The sequence below is a fragment of the Cryphonectria parasitica genome (assembly GCF_011745365.1).
Source record: "Cryphonectria parasitica EP155 unplaced genomic scaffold M406scaffold_3, whole genome shotgun sequence".
Classification (NCBI taxonomy): Eukaryota; Fungi; Ascomycota; class Sordariomycetes; order Diaporthales; family Cryphonectriaceae; genus Cryphonectria; species Cryphonectria parasitica.
This window is the reverse complement of record NW_024468911.1, coordinates 4,461,804-4,480,242: the sequence shown is the minus strand read 5'-3', so window position 1 is coordinate 4,480,242 and position 18,439 is coordinate 4,461,804. Positions and strand designations below refer to the sequence as shown.

The 18,439-nt window shown below is 49.8% G+C and overlaps 8 protein-coding genes across 8 annotated transcripts; 2 read left to right on the top strand and 6 right to left on the bottom strand.

Moving 5' to 3' along the window:
• The first annotated feature begins 345 nt into the window (after positions 1-345).
• M406DRAFT_355777 (proline-specific peptidase) lies at positions 346-2,007 on the top strand. The gene is made up of 2 exons (XM_040923254.1): positions 346-1,196; positions 1,625-2,007. Exons 1-2 carry the CDS (start codon positions 520-522, stop codon positions 1,920-1,922), a joined length of 975 nt encoding a protein of 324 aa, XP_040778920.1. The 5' UTR covers positions 346-519; the 3' UTR covers positions 1,923-2,007.
• A 248-nt stretch (positions 2,008-2,255) lies between these two features.
• M406DRAFT_70060 (uncharacterized protein) lies at positions 2,256-3,295 on the bottom strand (the record flags this gene model as incomplete). The annotated part of the gene is made up of 2 exons (XM_040925309.1): positions 2,256-2,687; positions 2,741-3,295. The coding sequence occupies 2 exons, from the start codon at positions 3,293-3,295 to the stop codon at positions 2,256-2,258; spliced, it is 987 nt and encodes a 328-aa protein (XP_040778919.1).
• Positions 3,296-4,414: 1,119 nt separating this feature from the next.
• Positions 4,415-5,583, bottom strand: M406DRAFT_338626 (P-loop containing nucleoside triphosphate hydrolase protein; the record flags this gene model as incomplete). The annotated part of the gene is made up of 3 exons (XM_040921366.1): positions 4,415-4,448; positions 4,774-5,425; positions 5,502-5,583. The coding sequence occupies 3 exons, from the start codon at positions 5,581-5,583 to the stop codon at positions 4,415-4,417; spliced, it is 768 nt and encodes a 255-aa protein (XP_040778918.1).
• A 1,899-nt stretch (positions 5,584-7,482) lies between these two features.
• On the bottom strand, positions 7,483-7,977 carry M406DRAFT_234231 (ankyrin; the record flags this gene model as incomplete). The annotated part of the gene is made up of 1 exon (XM_040915975.1): positions 7,483-7,977. A coding segment is annotated over one exon (495 nt), but the record flags the coding sequence as incomplete, so codon positions are not given.
• A 957-nt stretch (positions 7,978-8,934) lies between these two features.
• M406DRAFT_253065 (ankyrin) lies at positions 8,935-9,291 on the bottom strand (the record flags this gene model as incomplete). The annotated part of the gene is made up of 1 exon (XM_040916877.1): positions 8,935-9,291. A coding segment is annotated over one exon (357 nt), but the record flags the coding sequence as incomplete, so codon positions are not given.
• A 1,152-nt stretch (positions 9,292-10,443) lies between these two features.
• On the bottom strand, positions 10,444-11,370 carry M406DRAFT_232427 (uncharacterized protein; the record flags this gene model as incomplete). The annotated part of the gene is made up of 1 exon (XM_040915901.1): positions 10,444-11,370. A coding segment is annotated over one exon (927 nt), but the record flags the coding sequence as incomplete, so codon positions are not given.
• Positions 11,371-13,461: 2,091 nt separating this feature from the next.
• M406DRAFT_329002 (uncharacterized protein) lies at positions 13,462-14,355 on the bottom strand (the record flags this gene model as incomplete). The annotated part of the gene is made up of 3 exons (XM_040920384.1): positions 13,462-14,062; positions 14,116-14,179; positions 14,319-14,355. The coding sequence occupies 3 exons, from the start codon at positions 14,353-14,355 to the stop codon at positions 13,462-13,464; spliced, it is 702 nt and encodes a 233-aa protein (XP_040778914.1).
• A 2,259-nt stretch (positions 14,356-16,614) lies between these two features.
• Positions 16,615-18,256, top strand: M406DRAFT_338624 (uncharacterized protein; the record flags this gene model as incomplete). The annotated part of the gene is made up of 4 exons (XM_040921365.1): positions 16,615-16,695; positions 16,732-16,966; positions 17,038-18,005; positions 18,185-18,256. The coding sequence occupies 4 exons, from the start codon at positions 16,615-16,617 to the stop codon at positions 18,254-18,256; spliced, it is 1,356 nt and encodes a 451-aa protein (XP_040778913.1).
• Positions 18,257-18,439: the final 183 nt, after the last annotated feature.

Here is an 18,439-nt window from a genome sequence, read left to right as displayed (position 1 = left end):
AGCTATCCTGATTTAGCGCCATAAACGCGGAAGATGAACAGATTTCAAAACGCAATGCTACCTTAATTTATGTAAATTGACCCCCTCCTTCTCACCGTATGTATTCTTGCAGACCAGCAAGCAGCCGAAGCAATTTGCGCCTCAGCGGCAAGCCTAAGGTCACACCCGTGGGGGCCGCGGCGGCGGCAATGCTACGCCGTTGGAGACAAGCCTTGGCCTTAGCTTCTGATGCTCCTCTATTGCAACATCAGAGTGCACTTTGCACGCGCCTTTCTGACGGATCGCGGCCCCCACCTGCTGCTTCGATCTCTGGTCCGCTCCACAAGCACACAAAAACATCAACAAAGAATCCTAGGGATCCACAGGTGAGGCGTCTACTTTCAAGAAGCAAAGGAAATGATATTTAGATGCCGGAAGGATCTCCTTTATTGAAGAAGGAGGGGGGAGGCAAAACAAGAAAACCCGAATCACGCTACAACAGTCTCGTCATCGACTCACTTTTCTCCCTCGAGCTCAGCGATGGCGCAACTCCCGACGAAGGAAGGCTCCCTTCCTTTTGAGGTTCCCGGGAGGAAGGATATCTCCTGTTCGACCTATTACAAGATTGTTGGGGACCTTTCAAGTGGCGCCCCGCCCCTGGTTGTTGCACATGGTGGCCCCGGTGCTGGCCATGACTATCTCCTGTCTTGGGCGGACCTTTGGCCGCAGTACGGCTTGCCAGTCGTCTTCTATGATCAGATCGGGTGTGGCTCATCAACACATCTGCCGGATACCCTCGGCGACACCAGCCTGTGGCAGGAGTCTACGTTCGTGGCCGAGCTGAACAATCTCATTGATCATCTCAATCTGCGCGATGGCCCTGGCTTCCATCTTCTGGGCCAAAGCTGGGGCGGGATGTTTGGCGTTACTTTCGCCTCTGGCCGGCCACGAGGCTTGCAGAAGCTCGTGCTCGCCAATGCGCTGGCCAGCAAGGAGCTTTCCAGCCAGGGCTATCAGCTGAGGATCCAGGAGATGCCGCCAGACAAGCGGGAGGTACTTGAAGACTGTCTCAAGAAGGAAGACTTCGAGAGCCCGGCGTATCAAGGGGCTATGATGGCTTTTTACAAGTTGTATCTCTGCCGAGATGATCCGTTCCCACCGTCGCTATTGCCGAGTTTCAAGAACATCGGCGAAGCCAAAGCTGTGAACCAGACTATGTGAGTTGGTGACCATTCACTATTTGTTTTGCATGCATTTATTTTGTTCCTTTTTTTTTTTTTTTTTTGGTACTGCATACTGTGCATTTCCTATACATCCTCATGGCCTCTATCTCGATTTACCACTGGAAATTTACCACTGGAAAAATGTGCCAGATAGCGCGTGGTTCCAAGTACGCACGAGACCAAGCGATTCTCTGCTATGGGTCATGGCATATCGCTCTCTTCCCCTTGCATTTCCTCTGCTCTTGCATTTGTATGATGTGCTGCAACCAAGATCCTTGTCCTCTCTTCATGCTCTGTAGTCCAGCAGCTCTGCTTTTATCCACAAGTCATCATGATGCCATCTTCGCAAACCACCCCTCCCTGCCCACAAGAATTTTCTGTGCATCCACACGTATTGACCGGTGTGGTGATCATCTCTCTAGGAACGGCCGTTCAGTTCTGATCGGAGATGGCTCGATGAAGGACTGGACAAGCATCCCCGGTCTTCCTCAAGTTACTGCCCCGACTCTCGTCTACAACGGCGAGTTTGATTCCTCGCACGACGTCGCTCAAGTGCCCTTCTTCGAACTCATACCTCGCGTGCGCTGGATCACGTTTGCTGGAGGCAGCCACATGTGTCATCTAGAGAGTGGTGGGCTCAAAGAAAAAGTTTTCAAAACCGTGGGTGATTTTCTCACGCAGGGTCAGGACAGGCAAGGCAAGCCAGCCGTACAAGGCTGATGGAAGGAAGGGAACTGTATAGATAGACGGAGTATGTTGTGTGATAGAACTGGTCATGATCAGATCTTGCAGTGTCCACGTTTTCAAAGTACCTGATCCACGGAGCCTTGTGAAAAGTGAAGCCATGGCCCGTCGTCAAGTGGGTACGCATCGATCTATTTATGCTATGATCCCGCGCCGAGTGAAAGGGGATTCTTGCCCCATACCAAAAAAACAAGCCCATTAGCCTGAACTCCAGCCAAAGGAAGAACACTTTGAGAAGCCACTCAATATTTCCCATGCGTGCGTCGAAACAGGGGATGAGAAAAGCAAATCGCCCTCGAGTCTGGCGTCCTAAGATCCTTGGCCGTGGTTGTTGAGCCGCTCCCATGCCTCGCAGGCAGCTCGCGACCTGATCGTCACCACCAATCGGTCCTGGGTATTGTTGAGTCTCTCCCACTCCTCGTAGACAGCTCTTGACCTCAATGTCGCCATCATTCGGCCCTCAGGTGGACGTTCACGTCGGGCACAGGTGGGTCCTCGAATGGCGCGTCCGTCGCGTCGGCTTGGTGATCGGGGTTGGTTATTGCGGACCTTGGCGTCCTGGTGGCGCATGCCTCCTCCAGGTGGCAGTTGCAAATGGTTGACGTGAGCCTCGACATTTGGGCGCCTGCCTCGTCCAGCTGGTGGACCGATATGACTGTTGGGAAATTGGACGTGCTGGTGCATGCCTTGTTCAGCAATTCCGATCGGGGAAGGGAGCGTCAGGAGTTGCGGGTCAATCGTCTGGGAAGTCATCAGTAACACATGCACCACGTGCTGAGGGTTGGTTGACATACTGGTTGCTCAGGTGGTAGACGGTGTAAACAGCCAGGGCCCGGCCGAGCCAGAACGTTCATACTGCCAGCGGGGTATTGTCCCATGAAAGGCGAGATACCACTGGGCAGGCTGACACTGGGGCTGTCTCTCGGTGCGTATGCTCTGGCGAAGGCTTGCTCAAGCTCTTCCTCGGAGCGGTAGGGAAGAGCATTGGGTGGACCATATGCCAACGCGACAGTATATTGCTGCGATCCCAATGCGTTATTGGCTCCGCCGTTGTCCGAGGGGAGCATGACAAGATGCGGTTGTCGCCCTTGAACAACGGCGGCTTGGATGCTGTTCTCCGGCCAGGACCAAACGTAGTGCCCTTCTTGGTTGATCACTACCGTCGATGACCTGTCGAAGGCCAAGTTCAGCCCATCGAGCCCGTTTCCATCCTCGGTAAGTGCTTGTTCAAGGTAATCCAGCGATTGTCTGGTTGGAAGGTAGAGAGGCCAGCCTGGGGGTGCGAGATTGTCTTCGATCGTGTCGTTGTAGAGGTCGACTTCTGGGTTTCCAGGATCGTGCCCGCTCATGGTGGGCTGCTCGGGTATGTCAGACAGTTGCGAGTTGTAGGTAGTTTGGTTGCAATTCAGGTTGGAGAGAAAAAGAGTCTTTGTATTGTTGGCTGGGCTGTTGGAAACGGCAGTCCACTGTCGAGGCTGACTTCAGATGACGAGAACATCTTAAAGAGCAGACCTTTCCGGAAGCACCCAAGTTTCTATAAGGTTTCTTTCAAAGCTACCTCAAATCATATCCCGTCCAAACGATGTAGGCTTCACTTGAGAGCATTGAACTTTGTGATGGTAGCATCTTCAAATTTGGTGTTATGTTCCTGAATGACCATACAGTTCTGGACTTGTGGGGATTGTTTTCCTATACACAGTAGTTGGTAGTCATATTAGTTGAATACAAGTTGCTTTTGACCATAAAGCATAACATATCAAATGAACCATGTACATGATGACCAGATCTCTCTCTACTTTAGGAGACCACCTTAAATCCTGTTATTTCTTGTAATCAGGTTCACCTGCACTTCAATAGCACCATGACTGATGCATGTTCAATGACAATAACAATGCCTTTGTTCAGGTGAACTCCACCTGAGATTGAGTTGAATTGAAGAAGACTCTGAAGGACTTCTCATGCTTTCTTCGAATATCAAAGTCCACAACACTGTTCTCAAGTGTCATGATGACAATCAAGCCATAGACACTACCCGAGGAGCCGGTAAAGTAGTAGCTAATTTGGTCAGTTGATTAAAGCAGTTGAATAGGCCTGAGACAATTCACATTTCCACTTGTCAGTTGCCACTATATTCCAGTGCTCAGTTTCGGAATGTCAGATTTGCGAATTTCAAGTCATAGACTCAATGATTTTGAGATGGGTGTCTTGCAAGCCGTGAGGTCTGAGTTTGTACCCACGTTTCTCTTCCTATCGCTATCCTTACGTTCTCCTTGGAGAATCTCATAATTAGCCTGTTCTAAATCTCTATGCCCATTATTCCAGTGCAATTCTCAGTGGAATTGTCGTGGAGAGTGAACCGGTCTTTGCTCCGAAAAGCGCTGAGCGATAGTTTCAGTTGAGATACACATGGACAGATCACAAATTTATTATGGCCCTAATTGAGCCTCCAGTTTCAGGCACCTGACTAATCAGAGGGAGTCAGACTGGCTGTAACCGAAAGACCTATGACTATGTTTTGCCAGTATGCGTTGCCTCATCATCTAATCTTGTAGAGATATCTATTGTGTCGGGATTCACCTCCGCCAGTCTCCAAAAGTTATCAAGAAGCGTTACGTATATAGAGGGTGCAGGAAACGCCATGAGACCCTGTCCACCTCCCCTCCGAATTTGCCTCCCCCCCCCATCCCACCCCCTCAACACCCCTCCTCACATGACGTTACAACCACCACGTCTGCTCTCGAGATCATGAACCCGATCAGTGAGGCTCCGCACCGCCGCTTCATTTAGTCGCCGCTCATCACGCAGCGTCCTCTCTAGCTCATTTAACCTGTCCTGGTAGTGCTCTCGCATGGCCTGAATGATGTTCTCGTTGTCCTTGGCTGAGTTCTTGATGAGGTTCTCCATCTCTGCGATCTCTCGTTGGTGTTCCTCCTTCATCTTCTCAAGCTCGCGCACAACTTCACGGCCCGCGGCCGTATCTCGGAGGGCTTTGTTGTCTTTGCCCATCTCCTCCTGGAGCTGAAGGTAGAAGGGCTTGTTGTTCTGGAGAAGCACACGGGCGATGCCCAGTGCCGACTCGGCAGTGTCCTTGTGTCGAATTGTCTTGGCGCCCATCGCGATGAGAAGCTTCCAGAATTTGCTCTTGAGCTCGTGTTCTCGCTTGGCACCCTCGCTCTCCGTCACCTTGTCCCACATGCTTGTCGCAAAGATGACATTTTTGAGATTCTCCTCGCCGGTGAGCTTGCGGAACATGTCCAGGTTCTTGGTGGTGTGGTGCGTAACGCGGGTGTCTGAGATCGGGTGGACATAGATGATACCTGAGAGCTTCATCTCCTGCTTGTATGCTGCGGCAAGGTAGTCGGCGATCATCTCCAGGACTTCTGTGTCCGAGAGATTTGTGTCAGAGAAGCCAGGAGTGTCGACGAAGCGGACCGTCTGGCCATCTATCTTGGTCTCCACAACCTGAATGTCTCGAGTACCTACATATGTACGGTAAAGCAAGCAAAGGGGTCAGTTAAGGAAGTAATCATCTTAGTGTAAAATAGAGTTCCATACAAGAGGTGAGATCGTGTCCAATCTGGAGGTCGTCTCGTCCAGTCACCTTCGAAATGAAGGTGGTCTTGCCAGAACCGGTCATACTAGTCCAGGTCAGCATTTGCTCTTGATGAAACTTAGGTGGTATAGTGTAAAGAAGTAGTAGATACTGACCCCATGACAGCGATGAGGGCATCCTTGCTCCACAGCTGTTTGTACATAGACCTAGTATACTGTAGGCCGGTGTTGATGCGGCCTTTCGTGCTGCCTGAACCGCGCTGGACTGTGACCGGCGACGGGGTCACATCGTGGGTACTGGGGCTAGTATACAGGTCATCCTGTTCGATGTCATGATGGTCGTCTTGCATCTGCGGCATCATGGGAACTTCATGCGGCCCAGAAAGTCGTTCTGCACCATGACTTGACAGTGAGAAGGATTCTGCAACATGGTGGTGGCGTTGGCCCTGATCATCGTGAAGATGACCTGGTACGTCATTGGCACTGAGCTCGCTGACGGACTCGGCGTCATATAGCAGATCGAACTCGTCGTCGGACTGGACTGGGGTGTCGAATCTGGTCATGATTGCTGTCGCGTTCGTTGCGGTACGAAAGCTGGATTAATCTTCTTGCACCAGCGAGCTGTAAATGGGAATTTGCTGTTTGCCTGCTCAAAGAAGTAGATCGAAGGTAAATATGGAGTGGCAAACTTAGTGGCAAAGCATGTGCTGCCATGTGCTGCCTTGTCAGGTAATAATACACTGCATACCCCTTCTGAAGGCGCAGCAGAACGGGAAAACGGATGACATAAGCAGGGTTAGGGCTACAAGTGGCTATCATAACTATCTACTTACATAGTCAAGATATTCAAGGAACAACTATGAGGAATCGGCATATAGTCAGGATATTGAGGACAGAAGAGCAGGTTATATTGCCACAGTCATAACCACCAGTAGATAGATCATTGTACATAGCTCTTCAGTCGTCAATCTAAATTCTCAGTACACAATACACTTGGAAGCCCTAAAGGCAGTGAATACTTGCAGTCAGACTTGATTTGCGTTTGTGTATTCAAGGCCTGTACTTGGCACTGCTCTTGTTAGCATAAACCCAATCAGTACTCTAGGAATCTTTGGATTACTGCAGTGCTCATTACAAAAGGGCTTAAAATTTAGTTAATCGCGATAAGAATAGTCAGAATAAAGAGACCGATACCGATTTATTTACCAACGAGAAGAATTGCATTATAGTGGGTTAATAGGATATAGAAATATATATAATATGTATGTGTATGTACATGTGGTATGGCCGGCCAGGACAGCCGGAAAGTGGGTGCTTTGACTCAGTGTTCCGAGCCAAAAGTGTGTCCAATGTTGGCGGCATTGCTATTTCAGTGAGCTCTATTTAGGGGCAACGAACAGAGATATGATTTTTTTCAAGTGAGGGATCTGTTAAAGTTGCTTGGGGCCCTTTAGTCGACGACCTGTTCGAGTTATTGCACCTTCCAGAATGAAATCTAGCAATAGCCTGGAATAAGTTGTTCGGCATCCTACCAGGAGGCTTCTGCCTTTTAAATATTGCCGCAGTTCCTTACGCAGCTACAGCAGGCAAGATGTTGTCCTGCTACCACAGCACTGGGGCTGTGAGTTGCGGTATAGTGAAACTTTAGAATCATTTGTAAGCACTTGAGCTTCAAGTGCTGGCAACATTCCTCCCTGCATTGTTCTGAGGAGCCCGCAGAGATCGAAGCCGCCTTTGTAAGAAGAACGATTATGCAACATATCTAGATACCATCGAGCCATGTGATTTGTTTATTGCATATGCATTGGCTATATATAAATTCTATTGAATTGAGAAATTTCTGCTAATGAACAAACACTGTAAGGAAAGAGAACAAGATGATAATCGACATTGAGGCCTCCAGAACTCCGTCCCAGGACGCATTGGCTTATCATTACTTTTGTCGGAAAATTTTGCGCCAGCGCCCCTTCCCGCTTCTAGAATCGAGCAGCTCAACAATACTGTCATGTCCACTCTGAGCAGCATACCAACGCGGCGTCTTCCCAGCGTAGTCTGGCGCATCAACAACGTCGTTGCCTGCGTCTAGGAGAGGCCTAATGATTGCCTCAAATCCGTTCATAGCGGCGTAGAACAACGGAGTACGTCCGCGTTTGTCCAAACGGTCGACATTGATGTCCTCGTTGAGGAGGAGTTGAACAATACCCTCATGCCCACCCTGCGTCGCGTAGAATAGTGGGGTCCACTCCAGGTCCAGATCAGGGCGATTGACCCCAGCTTCGGACCAGCCCCCGGATGTGCTGTACTGCATAGTTCCCTGACTGGACTCGAGGAGAAGCTTCACAACCCTCTCATGTCCTCTCTCGGCAGCGTGCGATAGCGGCGTTCGCGCTGGATTTCTTGGGTCTTGAAGGTGGACTCGACGCTGCAAAAGGAGCTTGACTATCCCATCATGTCCGTTCTTGGCAGCCATCAGAAGAGGCGTCTCCTCGCCATGCCCGTAGTTTACTGATTGATTCAAGCCGATGTCGAGGTCTTTGCCTGCATCAAGAAGGAGCTTGACCACGGACTCGTTGCCTCCGTTGATCGCACACCAGAGCGGTGTCCGGCCTAAGGATTTGTTCCTGGCGGTGATATCAACTTTGTTTGTTTCGAGCAGAAGGCGTACAATGGGCTCATGACCTTCCCACGCGGCATATGTGATCGGAGACAAGTACGAATGCTGGTCGACCGCATCGGGGTTCACTCTTCCCGCCTCAAGAAGGAGCTTCACTATTTTTTCCCTCCCGTTCAGAGCCGCCCAAGTTAGTATTGTCCGATTGTCTTTGCTATTGGCGTTTGGGTCAGCTCCGTTCGCAAGCAGTTGTCGAACCATGAGCATTTCGTGCTGCAGAGATGCAGCCCAAAGCGGCGTATGCGCATGCGGGCCAGTGTCCTTGGTATCGGGATTGGCACCAAGCTGTAGAAACAAGCTCATGGTTCCGTAAAGCCCATCCTTGGCGGCGTAGTGAAGCAATTCGTCGTCCTCGACCTCGGTGACCCACTGATCGGTTTCCGCACCTTTTATATCGAGGAGAAGAAGGGACAGCCTGGACTGTCCATCTATAGCTGCCAGATGTATGCGGCTCCAACTGAGCTTCTTGTCGCCCGAAATTCCTCTGTTAACCTTGACAGTGCCTGATTTCAACGACGTGACGACCCCCTGCCACCTATTCACGGCTTCCAGACCTGATGGTACTTGAGAATTTTGATCTTCCCTTTCACTAGAGGCACCAATCGTTGTCTTGAGGTTCTCCAGGCACCTCAAAGGCGCCCATGAGTCCTCGCCTAGCGACACGCCAGACTTGACAAGATCTTCGACAACTGTGCTGTGCCCATTGATCACAGCGAAATTCATGGGCGACCAGCCTTGATGGTCTCTGGTTTCCTTTGAGCCTGCTCCATTCTGCAGAAGCAGGCGGACCACTGCACTGTGTCCGCCCATGGCCGCAAGATGTAGGGGTGTCCAGCCGACAATGTCCTCACTCCAAAGATCAGCACCCTGATTGAGAAGAAGCCGCACCGTAGCAGCGTTGCCACTTTCCGCAGCGCAGTGCAAGGCTGACCAGGCGAAGGTTCCTTGCAAAAGGTTGATAGGAACACCATGCTTGATGAGAATGCTAGCCACCTCGTAATGTTTGCTGAGTGCTGCGAGGTGCAGGGCCGTAAGGCCGCGCCCTTCCTTGGCTCTGACCAAATTTGTCTTTCGCACGTCGACATGCTCACACAGACATTTGACCACGTTTTCGAATCCCATATCCGCTGCCAAGTGCAGTGGTGTAAATCCGAGCCTGTCTCGGACGTCCGCGCGACTCCCGTACCTCAGCAGAGTGCGCACGGTATCATCGGAGCCGCCCCATGCCGCCCGATGTAGTGGAGTGCGCCCCCATCTGTCAACGGATTGAAGGCTTCTGGTGCCCTTTCTGACGTTGCGTAGTATCGTCTCCACAAGTACTGTGTCCCCTCGTTCCGCTGCTAGGTGTAATGCTTGCTGTCCAAACCTGTCCGATGCTGCACCCCAGAAATCTTCTCCGTCGATGAGATCTGGAATGTTCCCTAGCCAAGCTGCAGAGTGGAGCCTTGTCCAGTTGGGTGTAATGTCGAAGGAAAGGCCATTCTCAACAGACTGTGACTGCGAGATTGATTCAGGTCCATCTGTCGAGTTCCCTATTAAAGTACGGTCTTGAGTTGTTGGGCTTCCTTCTTTTTCAGCATGGGTATTTTCAATGTCCCACACCTCTTTAGCTCCGTATTCCCCACTACGCACAACCATTTCCCAAGAATCCTCGCCCTCGTACAGCTGCTCCCAGCCCTCCGTGTCACCGATCAACACCTGCGTCTCATGCTTTCTTCGAATCAAAACCGCAGGGCGGAAGTTCAGAGAGCCCAAGAACTGGCACTTGCAGACGTTAGCTCCCTTGTGGACTTTCTTCATCACCCGAACGACAATGCCGTTCCTCACATCCCTGTTTCCAGACATGTCTTTCGTAATTCTCAGGGGTGCGATCAACAATAAATGCTTGTTGTTTTCTTCCTGGATCGCATTTTTGACCCTTGTCTCGAGCAATTCATGAAGATATCCCCAGACACACTTCTCACGAAGTTGTTCGCGAATCACGTCGTCCAGCGCGACAGGCTCCCAGATACCCACGATCTCCCCCTTCTGATTCACGTCTAACTCGGGTCGCATGGCCGTCTGGGGAAGCTGAAAAATATTCGCGGGACACCAGCTGAAGCCACCGGACATAGTAGCAGACTTGTGGAAAAGATGCTCGTGAGACACCTTCCCAACCTTTCTAAGGATGTCTTGATAAATGTCCCGCTGCCAGGTATCTTTGTTCTGCGAGACGGAGGTCTGGATGCCAGCCAGGTGGCCGGCGATGGTCGCTCGGTCTTTGGGCCGTGAGGTGTATCTGGACCCTAGTGTATTGAGAAGATCGTCTACTCCTGAGACGTGCGCATTTCTGAGATTCCGTAAAGTGCCAGCCGCAATATTGTGTTTCTCTACCCTGTCTAGAATGTCGTAGTCGAGATCCTTGATTGAGTCCTTGAAGACTACTTTCACTTTGCGAGATCGGGCCAGTTCAAGAGCCGTCCAGCCTCGTGTGAACCAAGCCGACATGACAATGGCAAAGCAGGCTGCGTCCGGTCCCTCGAAGATTAAGTTGCGAAGGAAGCGGTCATGCACGAGGGTGATTCGCGCGTACGCGTAGTTCAAATCCATGAAACTCAACGACTTTGCACGGGCTACTCGATCCTGAGGGATGCATAGGGTGTCCCACCAGATCCCCCAGCACGAGAACCTCTCGGCGATGTCTCGGAAGTACTTATACAAACAGAAATTGACCTGTCTCGAGGACCATGCTCCGGCACCGGTGCCGTCTGACCAGACGTGGGAGATGGCCATGAATGGTAAAGGATGCTCTAGAGTGGCTGTCCCATCGAGGTTCCAAGCGGTGAGTTTCCCGGACTCGACCGCTTTCACCAACAAGGCTTCGTTGAAAAGGCCCTCGATCGGAAAGCAGACCTTGGAACTGCCATGTTGCTGTGCAACTATCGTTTGGTCCCCTGCTTGGTAGGAGTATCGCTCGTGGTACTGACTGACAGCCGTGAAGTTTCGACTTGAAAACTCGCAGAAGTCTAGGGTGCACGCCGAGTGGTCTTCATGCGAGAGGACGTTCTCTGGAAGACTGTCGCAAAAGCTTTGCAGAGGCTTCAAGAGCCTCGCACGCCAACCGCTGAACCTCGAACCGGCCCGCCAGATTCGGTTTGGGCAAAGACCCTGTGCCTGGGCCTTTTCGATTATCTTCAGAAGGTCTGCTACATCGGAAGACATGATTTCAGGATTATCCCGGGACCGATAGGTTTCCCAACGAAATGCATAGAATGAAAAGAAACAAGGAAAGAAAAAAAAAAGGAAAGAACAGAGAGAGAATAGAACAATAGTATTCGTACAATCCCGGAACGGGGCTGAGCTGCAGGCTCTCATGGGGGCCACTGCAGGTGAAATGTCGGGCTGCTGTCGTCGTGTCAGCTCCATGCTGCCCGTACTACCCACCTTCTTCCCAATATGAGAACTGATAACTCTGTCTCCAATTGGCTGCATCAGAGGCGGCGTTTTTGTGACGAGCATACATAAGCGTACAGTCTCCCTAGCCTTTTCAGGTTTAAATTTCCCCCAAACCACTTGCCACCAAGTTCTTTCGCCCGAGACACTACCAAAAACATTTCTTAACAAATTGTGAAAATTAATTGAGGAAATGGCCTATAACCTCAAAGGCAGAAAGGCAGAAATACTAGGCTTGAGTAAGCTCGAATCAAAAGGCTTTTCCTTTTGCAATATTTAGATAAATTTGTTATAACCCACGAACGATTGCACAGGAGCTACCCCAAACTAATTCCTCTGCGCCGGAAAAATAATACTAAACTCACAGAGTGAATAACTAAAGAAAATGTAGAGCAGAAAGTCTTGTGTGGCCATAAGCGAATAAGGATGACATGGATAAGATTAGTTGATGTCTGCGTAACGCTGGCATGTGAAGCTGAACTGGGGGTTTTGAGTCAAGCTGGAGGCTGCAGGTTGGAAATACCTGGTCGCGGACCGCAGGGGGCATCCCTTCAGCCTTATTGAACCCCTCCGCCCATCCAACCCCACCCAGAGAGTCTCAGTCTGATTTGGGTTCTTTGCATGTGATTCAATTACAGTGATGATTTTGTTTTATTTTTAGTTCTTGCGAGCCTTGATCATCTTCAAACACCAACCCTTTTCAGACTTGATACCAGTATTTGCAGGAGGGTACAAATCAATGTTCATGGCTTATTGTTGTGGTATTCAGGCACACTCAGCTGAACAAGCGGCGCAGCAGTAATATCGTGCATCGGCCCAAGATAGTTGTACTCAAGAAGTAGCTTGCCCATCTCCTCTGAAGATGGAAACGCTGAAAATGGTGCTTGGCCCCTTTACACACGAAATAAGGCCATCATCGTGATGGCCCCTCAGCTTGCGCCCAGTTGCAATGACCCGGACGACCCTTTGCACAGCAACGACATAGCTCTGTGGATCGACCTGAATTCATAAACAAGAACCAAACCACTGGCTTCAGCAGATAAGTCCCGCAGGCGGTTCATAGATTTTGATCCCGGTGCCGGGCCCGTTGCTATACCCCTCCCCCCCAACACTCCACCCCGTCCCGAAGTGGACCACCCTGCCGAGCCTATTTGAGCTTATTTGAACGTCATACGACTTTCAGAAATACAGGACCTCAGAACCTGCATCTGTGCTGAGTATAACTGGTGATTTGACATATGTCCAGGTACTCTCCACTGATGTAATCCGTGGTGACTACATATTGAGCTGTCGAGGGCAGCATTTTGAAGACATGAATTCTGCATCGCTCTTCACAGTGGACGAACTGCCTCACAGAGGGCACAGTTCTCGACTGCGCATGAGAGCTTGAGTCCTTTTCATTGACATGGTTCTCGAGCTGTTACGTGTCGATATCCCACTCATCAACTAGGAGAGTCTGCGTTTGTACACTGACGTTGCATTTGCCTTGATGACGTAAAGATTTGGTCGTTCGGATTTGAGATTGTGAGGGCTGAGGATGAGACCAGCTATGGCGTCCAAATTGATGCACGGCATCATGCTGGTTGTGTTAGACGTTGTGTTGGAGGAGCAACAGAGCCAGTCCGCGGTCCGTGAAAGCAGTTGCCTTTTCGGAGGCCGGGCGATTTGTCTGGAACCACTGGCCTTTCATCTCGTGCTCTGTGACAGCCCCTGATGATACACTCCAGGACCACCAGCTTTCCAACTGGCGCAATTCGCATGTTTCGTACCGGAGTGCCGACTTGCTTGCGTCGTGGATAAGACAAGACCCCCTGAAACCAAAATATGCGGAACTTAGAAAATTGTTCAGCCCGCCTGGATTTACCACCGCCAGGACTGCTCGAGTAGCTGCTGCCTGTCCTTCCACATAATGTCTGGAAATAGCTCGAGATCTTGCCACCTCAGTTTCTCTCCGTCTTTCCAGACGATGGCTTTGAGCCACTTGAGCTTCTTGTGCACGTCCTTGGGCAGTTTCTCCCGGCAGTAGAGGACTTCAATGGCCTTTCTTTGATGTAGATGCATTCTGTTGTCCTTGAGAATGTACCTCTCCATCATGTGCATGCTCTCAAAGGACCAGATATTGAGCTTTTGGGGCAGTAAAGCCGTTTCATCATAGAGCTGGCGGCAGACTCCGGAAAGAAGAGTGAGTCTTGCTCCGGCTGCTTGCAAGGACGTGGCAGCATTTTCCCAGAGCTGATTCACACCTGATGCCCAGGGGTCTTGTCGTTTCGGTAGGACTTCGTATCGAAAATGTCCCTTGACTGTCTCCTTGTCCGTGTTACCGCGCTTCACTCGTCGCTTGTATTGCCATGGCACAAAGCGGATGTGGATTTGCCGGTCGCCAAGGAGAAGCTCATAGATCTGCAGGCGCAGCTCGTATGGCAGGCGAAGCAGAGGCGATCGGGACTGATTTAAATCGTATCTGAATGGCGTCAGTCAAAGTACAAAGCCTCATGTTACGTGCGTCTATCTCACAAACGGGCTTCTTGTGATCCTTGCTCTGGAAAATCGTGGTGGAGGCGATAACGAACGAGGCGATCTCGAGACGTGAATGAGGGGAGCATTCCACAAAGGACGAGTTGTATTTTTGTTTCTAGATTGATAATGAACGCTGAGAAAACAAAAGCCTCGAACAATGATAATATTGCTAAATGATGGGGTGGAGGCGGGGGTCTCACAGCCCTCGAGGAAAGGTGAAGTCGCATGTGTCAGCATGGTTTGATTGTGAGTTCAGCCGCGGAGTTGAACGAGCCGCGTCCCCTTTCTAAATCTGTTTGTGCACTAACACATTACCCCTTATATTTACTGTGAAAATACTAGCACATCATCCTAGTTCCAAGCCCCACTAAAACTGCTATAGCGATGACTCGCGACGTTGTCAATCTTTCTTCCGGCTTGTCTCTTCGCTATAAGTCATCCCCCAACTACAACATGATCGCTGCACAAAGCACAGAACGCCACCTAATGAGATCTACCACTTCTTCAAAGAAGGAAGCCGACTCAAATTTTCTACAGAAGCCTTCAAAGACCTGTAATCTACATGGTAAGAGATTTTAGCACAACAGCGGATGACATTTGCAATTGCTCCTCGAAGCCCAAATCCATCTAACCTTCGTTCCAACATGCATGCGCTCGCAAGGAATCCATTGAGCCGTGAAAGAATAGAGGCAGACGGCGCTCGACTCTGTCGAGGCTTTCAATGGACTAGCATCTGTTCTATTCGCACCATAACGGCTCCTCGCCGCCCTGAACGTATCGAGGAGCTCAACCCAGGATGGTCGATGTCGCTACAACATGTGATTTATATTTAAGTCCAACACATCTTTAAATATCCACTCCTGGAGTCAGCGTTGTATTTTGTAGAGTTACCGAAACTAACAATGCAAGCTTTACCAAGGCGGACGTCCGTATGAAACGTAGCTAGTATCTTTCCAGCAATGAGACGGTGGCTGTACAAGGACTTTAATACCTTGCGAGTCTGGTGACGAGCTTTTTGTCCCTTTCTCCACACAGGCTACATAGACAGCGTAAATCGCTTCTTGCGAATGGGCTAGAAATGCGACACGATCCGCTGACTGAAGCTCGTGCTTCAAGTGGAGGGTATAAGTTGAAGGATCGGTCGCTTCGAGAGATCCACGGTAAGCTTCCGCTTCTGATGGATTTTTCGGGATGGAGAAAGGTGTTTCAATGGCCTCATAAAAGTCTTGCCTAAGCTTTGGCGTCCATAAACAAGTCATGTTGCAACAGTCTGGAATGACATACAGCAATTGATCTGCCGAGAGAATTATAGCTGGGTCAAGTTCGAATATTCACATTGGACTTTCGCAACCCAATGAATCATTACATCTGCAGGAGGCCTGCCGGTTGAGACATAATCAAGCAAAATGGAATGCAGTTCACCAGCAGTGTCTAGTCGCGGAAGACTCCAGCAGTGCCTTAATTTGTTCCAAATGCCCTTGGACCCCGCACGTTGTCTGTTTGTGCCATTGGCTGGATCCCCGGTCCTGCATACGCTGAATTCTTTCGTATCTTTTGTTCCTTTTTGTTCCTTTTTTTCTTTCTTTCTTTTTCTTTTTCTGAAAAGAGGCCATCCATAACATTATTGCCCCATTTACCGAGCCTCCGTCGTCCCCCATCCCCCCCCCCAAACACGCCTTGTGCGCTTCAACTTCACATCATGTTTCGCATTGTAGCTGTGGCCCAGTCCATCTAAGTCTTTCCGAGATGCTTTGGACACTCGGAATTGCGACCAAAGCTTGATTCGTGGTGAAGACAGAAATGAGGCAAGATTGTATCAGGGAAGGACCAGTGCCTTTCTTTCTACAATTTTCGAGCAACTTATTCCTTGTCAATCAAAGCAAGGGATGGTATTCAGCGATACTGTGTGGAAGCCATGCAATAAGTCGAGGGGCAGTGGGCAGTGGACGCTTTTCGTAGCGGGTGTTACACGGCTGGGGTGCATCTAGCGGGACAGCACCCGGGTTAAGCGCCCTGGTGGATCGACATTAACTCAGCTAAGATGAGTGGGCAACAATCGTTCGTGAACACGTTGACCAACGTGCAGAAACCTGAAGCAGTTGGGCGTCAAGGCATTACTACCAATGTAACCCTCGCCATCTATAAGAAGGCTGGGTTAGGACGATCTGACAGGAGGAAGGGAGAAGGAACCTCAAGCACTCCTTAGACTCCCTTAGCAATTATCGTTGAATTGAAGATCAGACCTTCCAAGCACTCAACCCAGAGCCCTTGTAGCAGCGGGACAATGAAACTGTCTCAGCGCTGTGAAACTACACCACTTACAGTCTGTCTTGAACTCAATTCCGTAGAACTCGTTTTTGAATATCGCTAGTCAACGGATCAGTTATCACTAGGCTAATGATGAATATAAGTATAAAAAGGTACCTCAAAACTCTGGAGTATGATGTTCCATACATATTAGAACACACTAATTACAAGGTCCCAGAAACTCGGAAAATGACACAGGCTCGAACGCTGCTGGGCGATGCTCATAGCCGCTTCATTCAGGTCGCAACCCTCCTGTCTCTTATCGATCCAGTCAGAGGGGAGCCGACAACGCACAGTCTTGATAAGCACCCTCATGACAACGCAGGAAAACAGGAGCAGCTCGTGAAGAAGTTTTTAGACTCATTCGCGCTGATCTGTTCAACGTCGAGTAAGGGAGCGGAGAGTGCCTCAGCGGTTTGTCTCGAAGTGGGTCATCCCACGGGCACCATCTTGCGTCTGGCTCGCAATCTTGGGGTGTCCCAGGACTTGACAGACGGCCTCCGGGATATACTAAATGATCTTACTGCCGTTGCTACAAAAGGTATATACTTCTATCAGCTCTAAACTATCATCAGCTAATATATGTTTGCTCTTTAGAATCCATTCCCATAGTTCAAGAACCTGCGATCTTGTATAAGATCATTGAACTTACCCAAGACAAGATCCATAGCCTCCTGCAGAGACTTTGCAAACCCGAGATTCAAAAGGTTGTCGATCAAGCGCTCGAAGGCATAAACGGTACTTTATTCATTGAAGATGCCCCGGGACTCGAGTTCCTGCAATGGATCCGCAACCTTCGAACTTTGACATCTCTCGAACCTAATCAAGACACTGTTCGACTGGTACCTCATATCAGATGGGCGTCGGAGGCCAGATGGGTGTACTCGGAGCAGATCGAATTGATGTTCTGTCCTAACGGAGAAGAGCTTCCCGGTTGGGTCACCCTTATCTACAAGCTCGGCCGTTACGCCGCTGCTGCGAAAGCGCTGCTCAAGCTAGCTACGAAGCAGCCATCTCTTTTCTTCTCCATTCACGTCGAAGCTATCCAGGCGCCTGAACAGGAACGTTTCGCAACAAGCAACCCGGACGCGCTCATGACAATGCTGAAAAGACTGTCCGAAGGCAACAAGGAACAGTTTATGTCTCGATTAGGCCAAATCTGGCTTACAGATGATCCAGAGCTGCGATTTCGGCGCGCTTGCCGTCACACGCTTACAGTCCATGCGGAAATGCAGCTGCTGAGCTTCTACGATCATCACGCAGAGCTGACTCCTCGGCTACTGTACATGGGTACAAGTAAGAAAGCATGTTTTCTCTGCCACAAGTTTCTATCTCGCCATCCACTCGGGATGAGCGTGTCGGCTAGCCACCAAAAGCTGTACCCCTCCTGGATGCCAGCGCCCTGTTCAATATCCTCAGTACGCAAGAAGCACAAAGTTTTACTTTGGGAACTCAGTCGGCATTTGGAACAGACGACCGTGCGCGATCTCGAAACTAGATTGGGAATTCGCCGACCTTGGAATTTGGATTCGACAGCAGGGCCATCGTTGACCACTACGGGAAGCATTGCATCAGATTCTGTATTTGGTATGGCTTCCACTATGTATTCAGTAGACGAAGAAGACCCCCACTGAGAAAACCAGGATGCTATGGAAGCGCTTCAATGTAATTTTAGATCTGAATTTTTGTTTGGTACATTCTATATCAATGCTATGGACTTACCTTTTGGCATGGTCACCGCCTTATTTTGAATAACTAGAATCCCACTGGTTTCAACTTTATTCATTTGTCACAATACTTCAGCATCACTACAGCTGTTGTCGTTTTCTAAACGTTCCAATCCAGGTGATAGTGTCTTCCTGCCTGATTCACATGTTATTTTTGGAAGCAAAAAGATTAATAAATAAAGAACCCAAATTGCATTGCTACCATGCGTAATGGACAGTACCAAGATTCAAGAACCCTAGCATTCTTCGAAAGTTTGAGAGAGAGAGAGAGAGAGAGAGAGAGAGGT

Excerpts from the sequence above, each read along its gene's own strand:
- M406DRAFT_355777 (XM_040923254.1), top strand. The coding sequence starts at position 520 with ATGGCGCAACTCCCGACGAAGGAAGGCTCCCTTCCTTTTGAGGTTCCC. Across the intron at positions 1,197-1,624 it reads AAAGCTGTGAACCAGACTAT|GAACGGCCGTTCAGTTCTGA; the intron begins GTGAGTTGGTGA and ends TCATCTCTCTAG.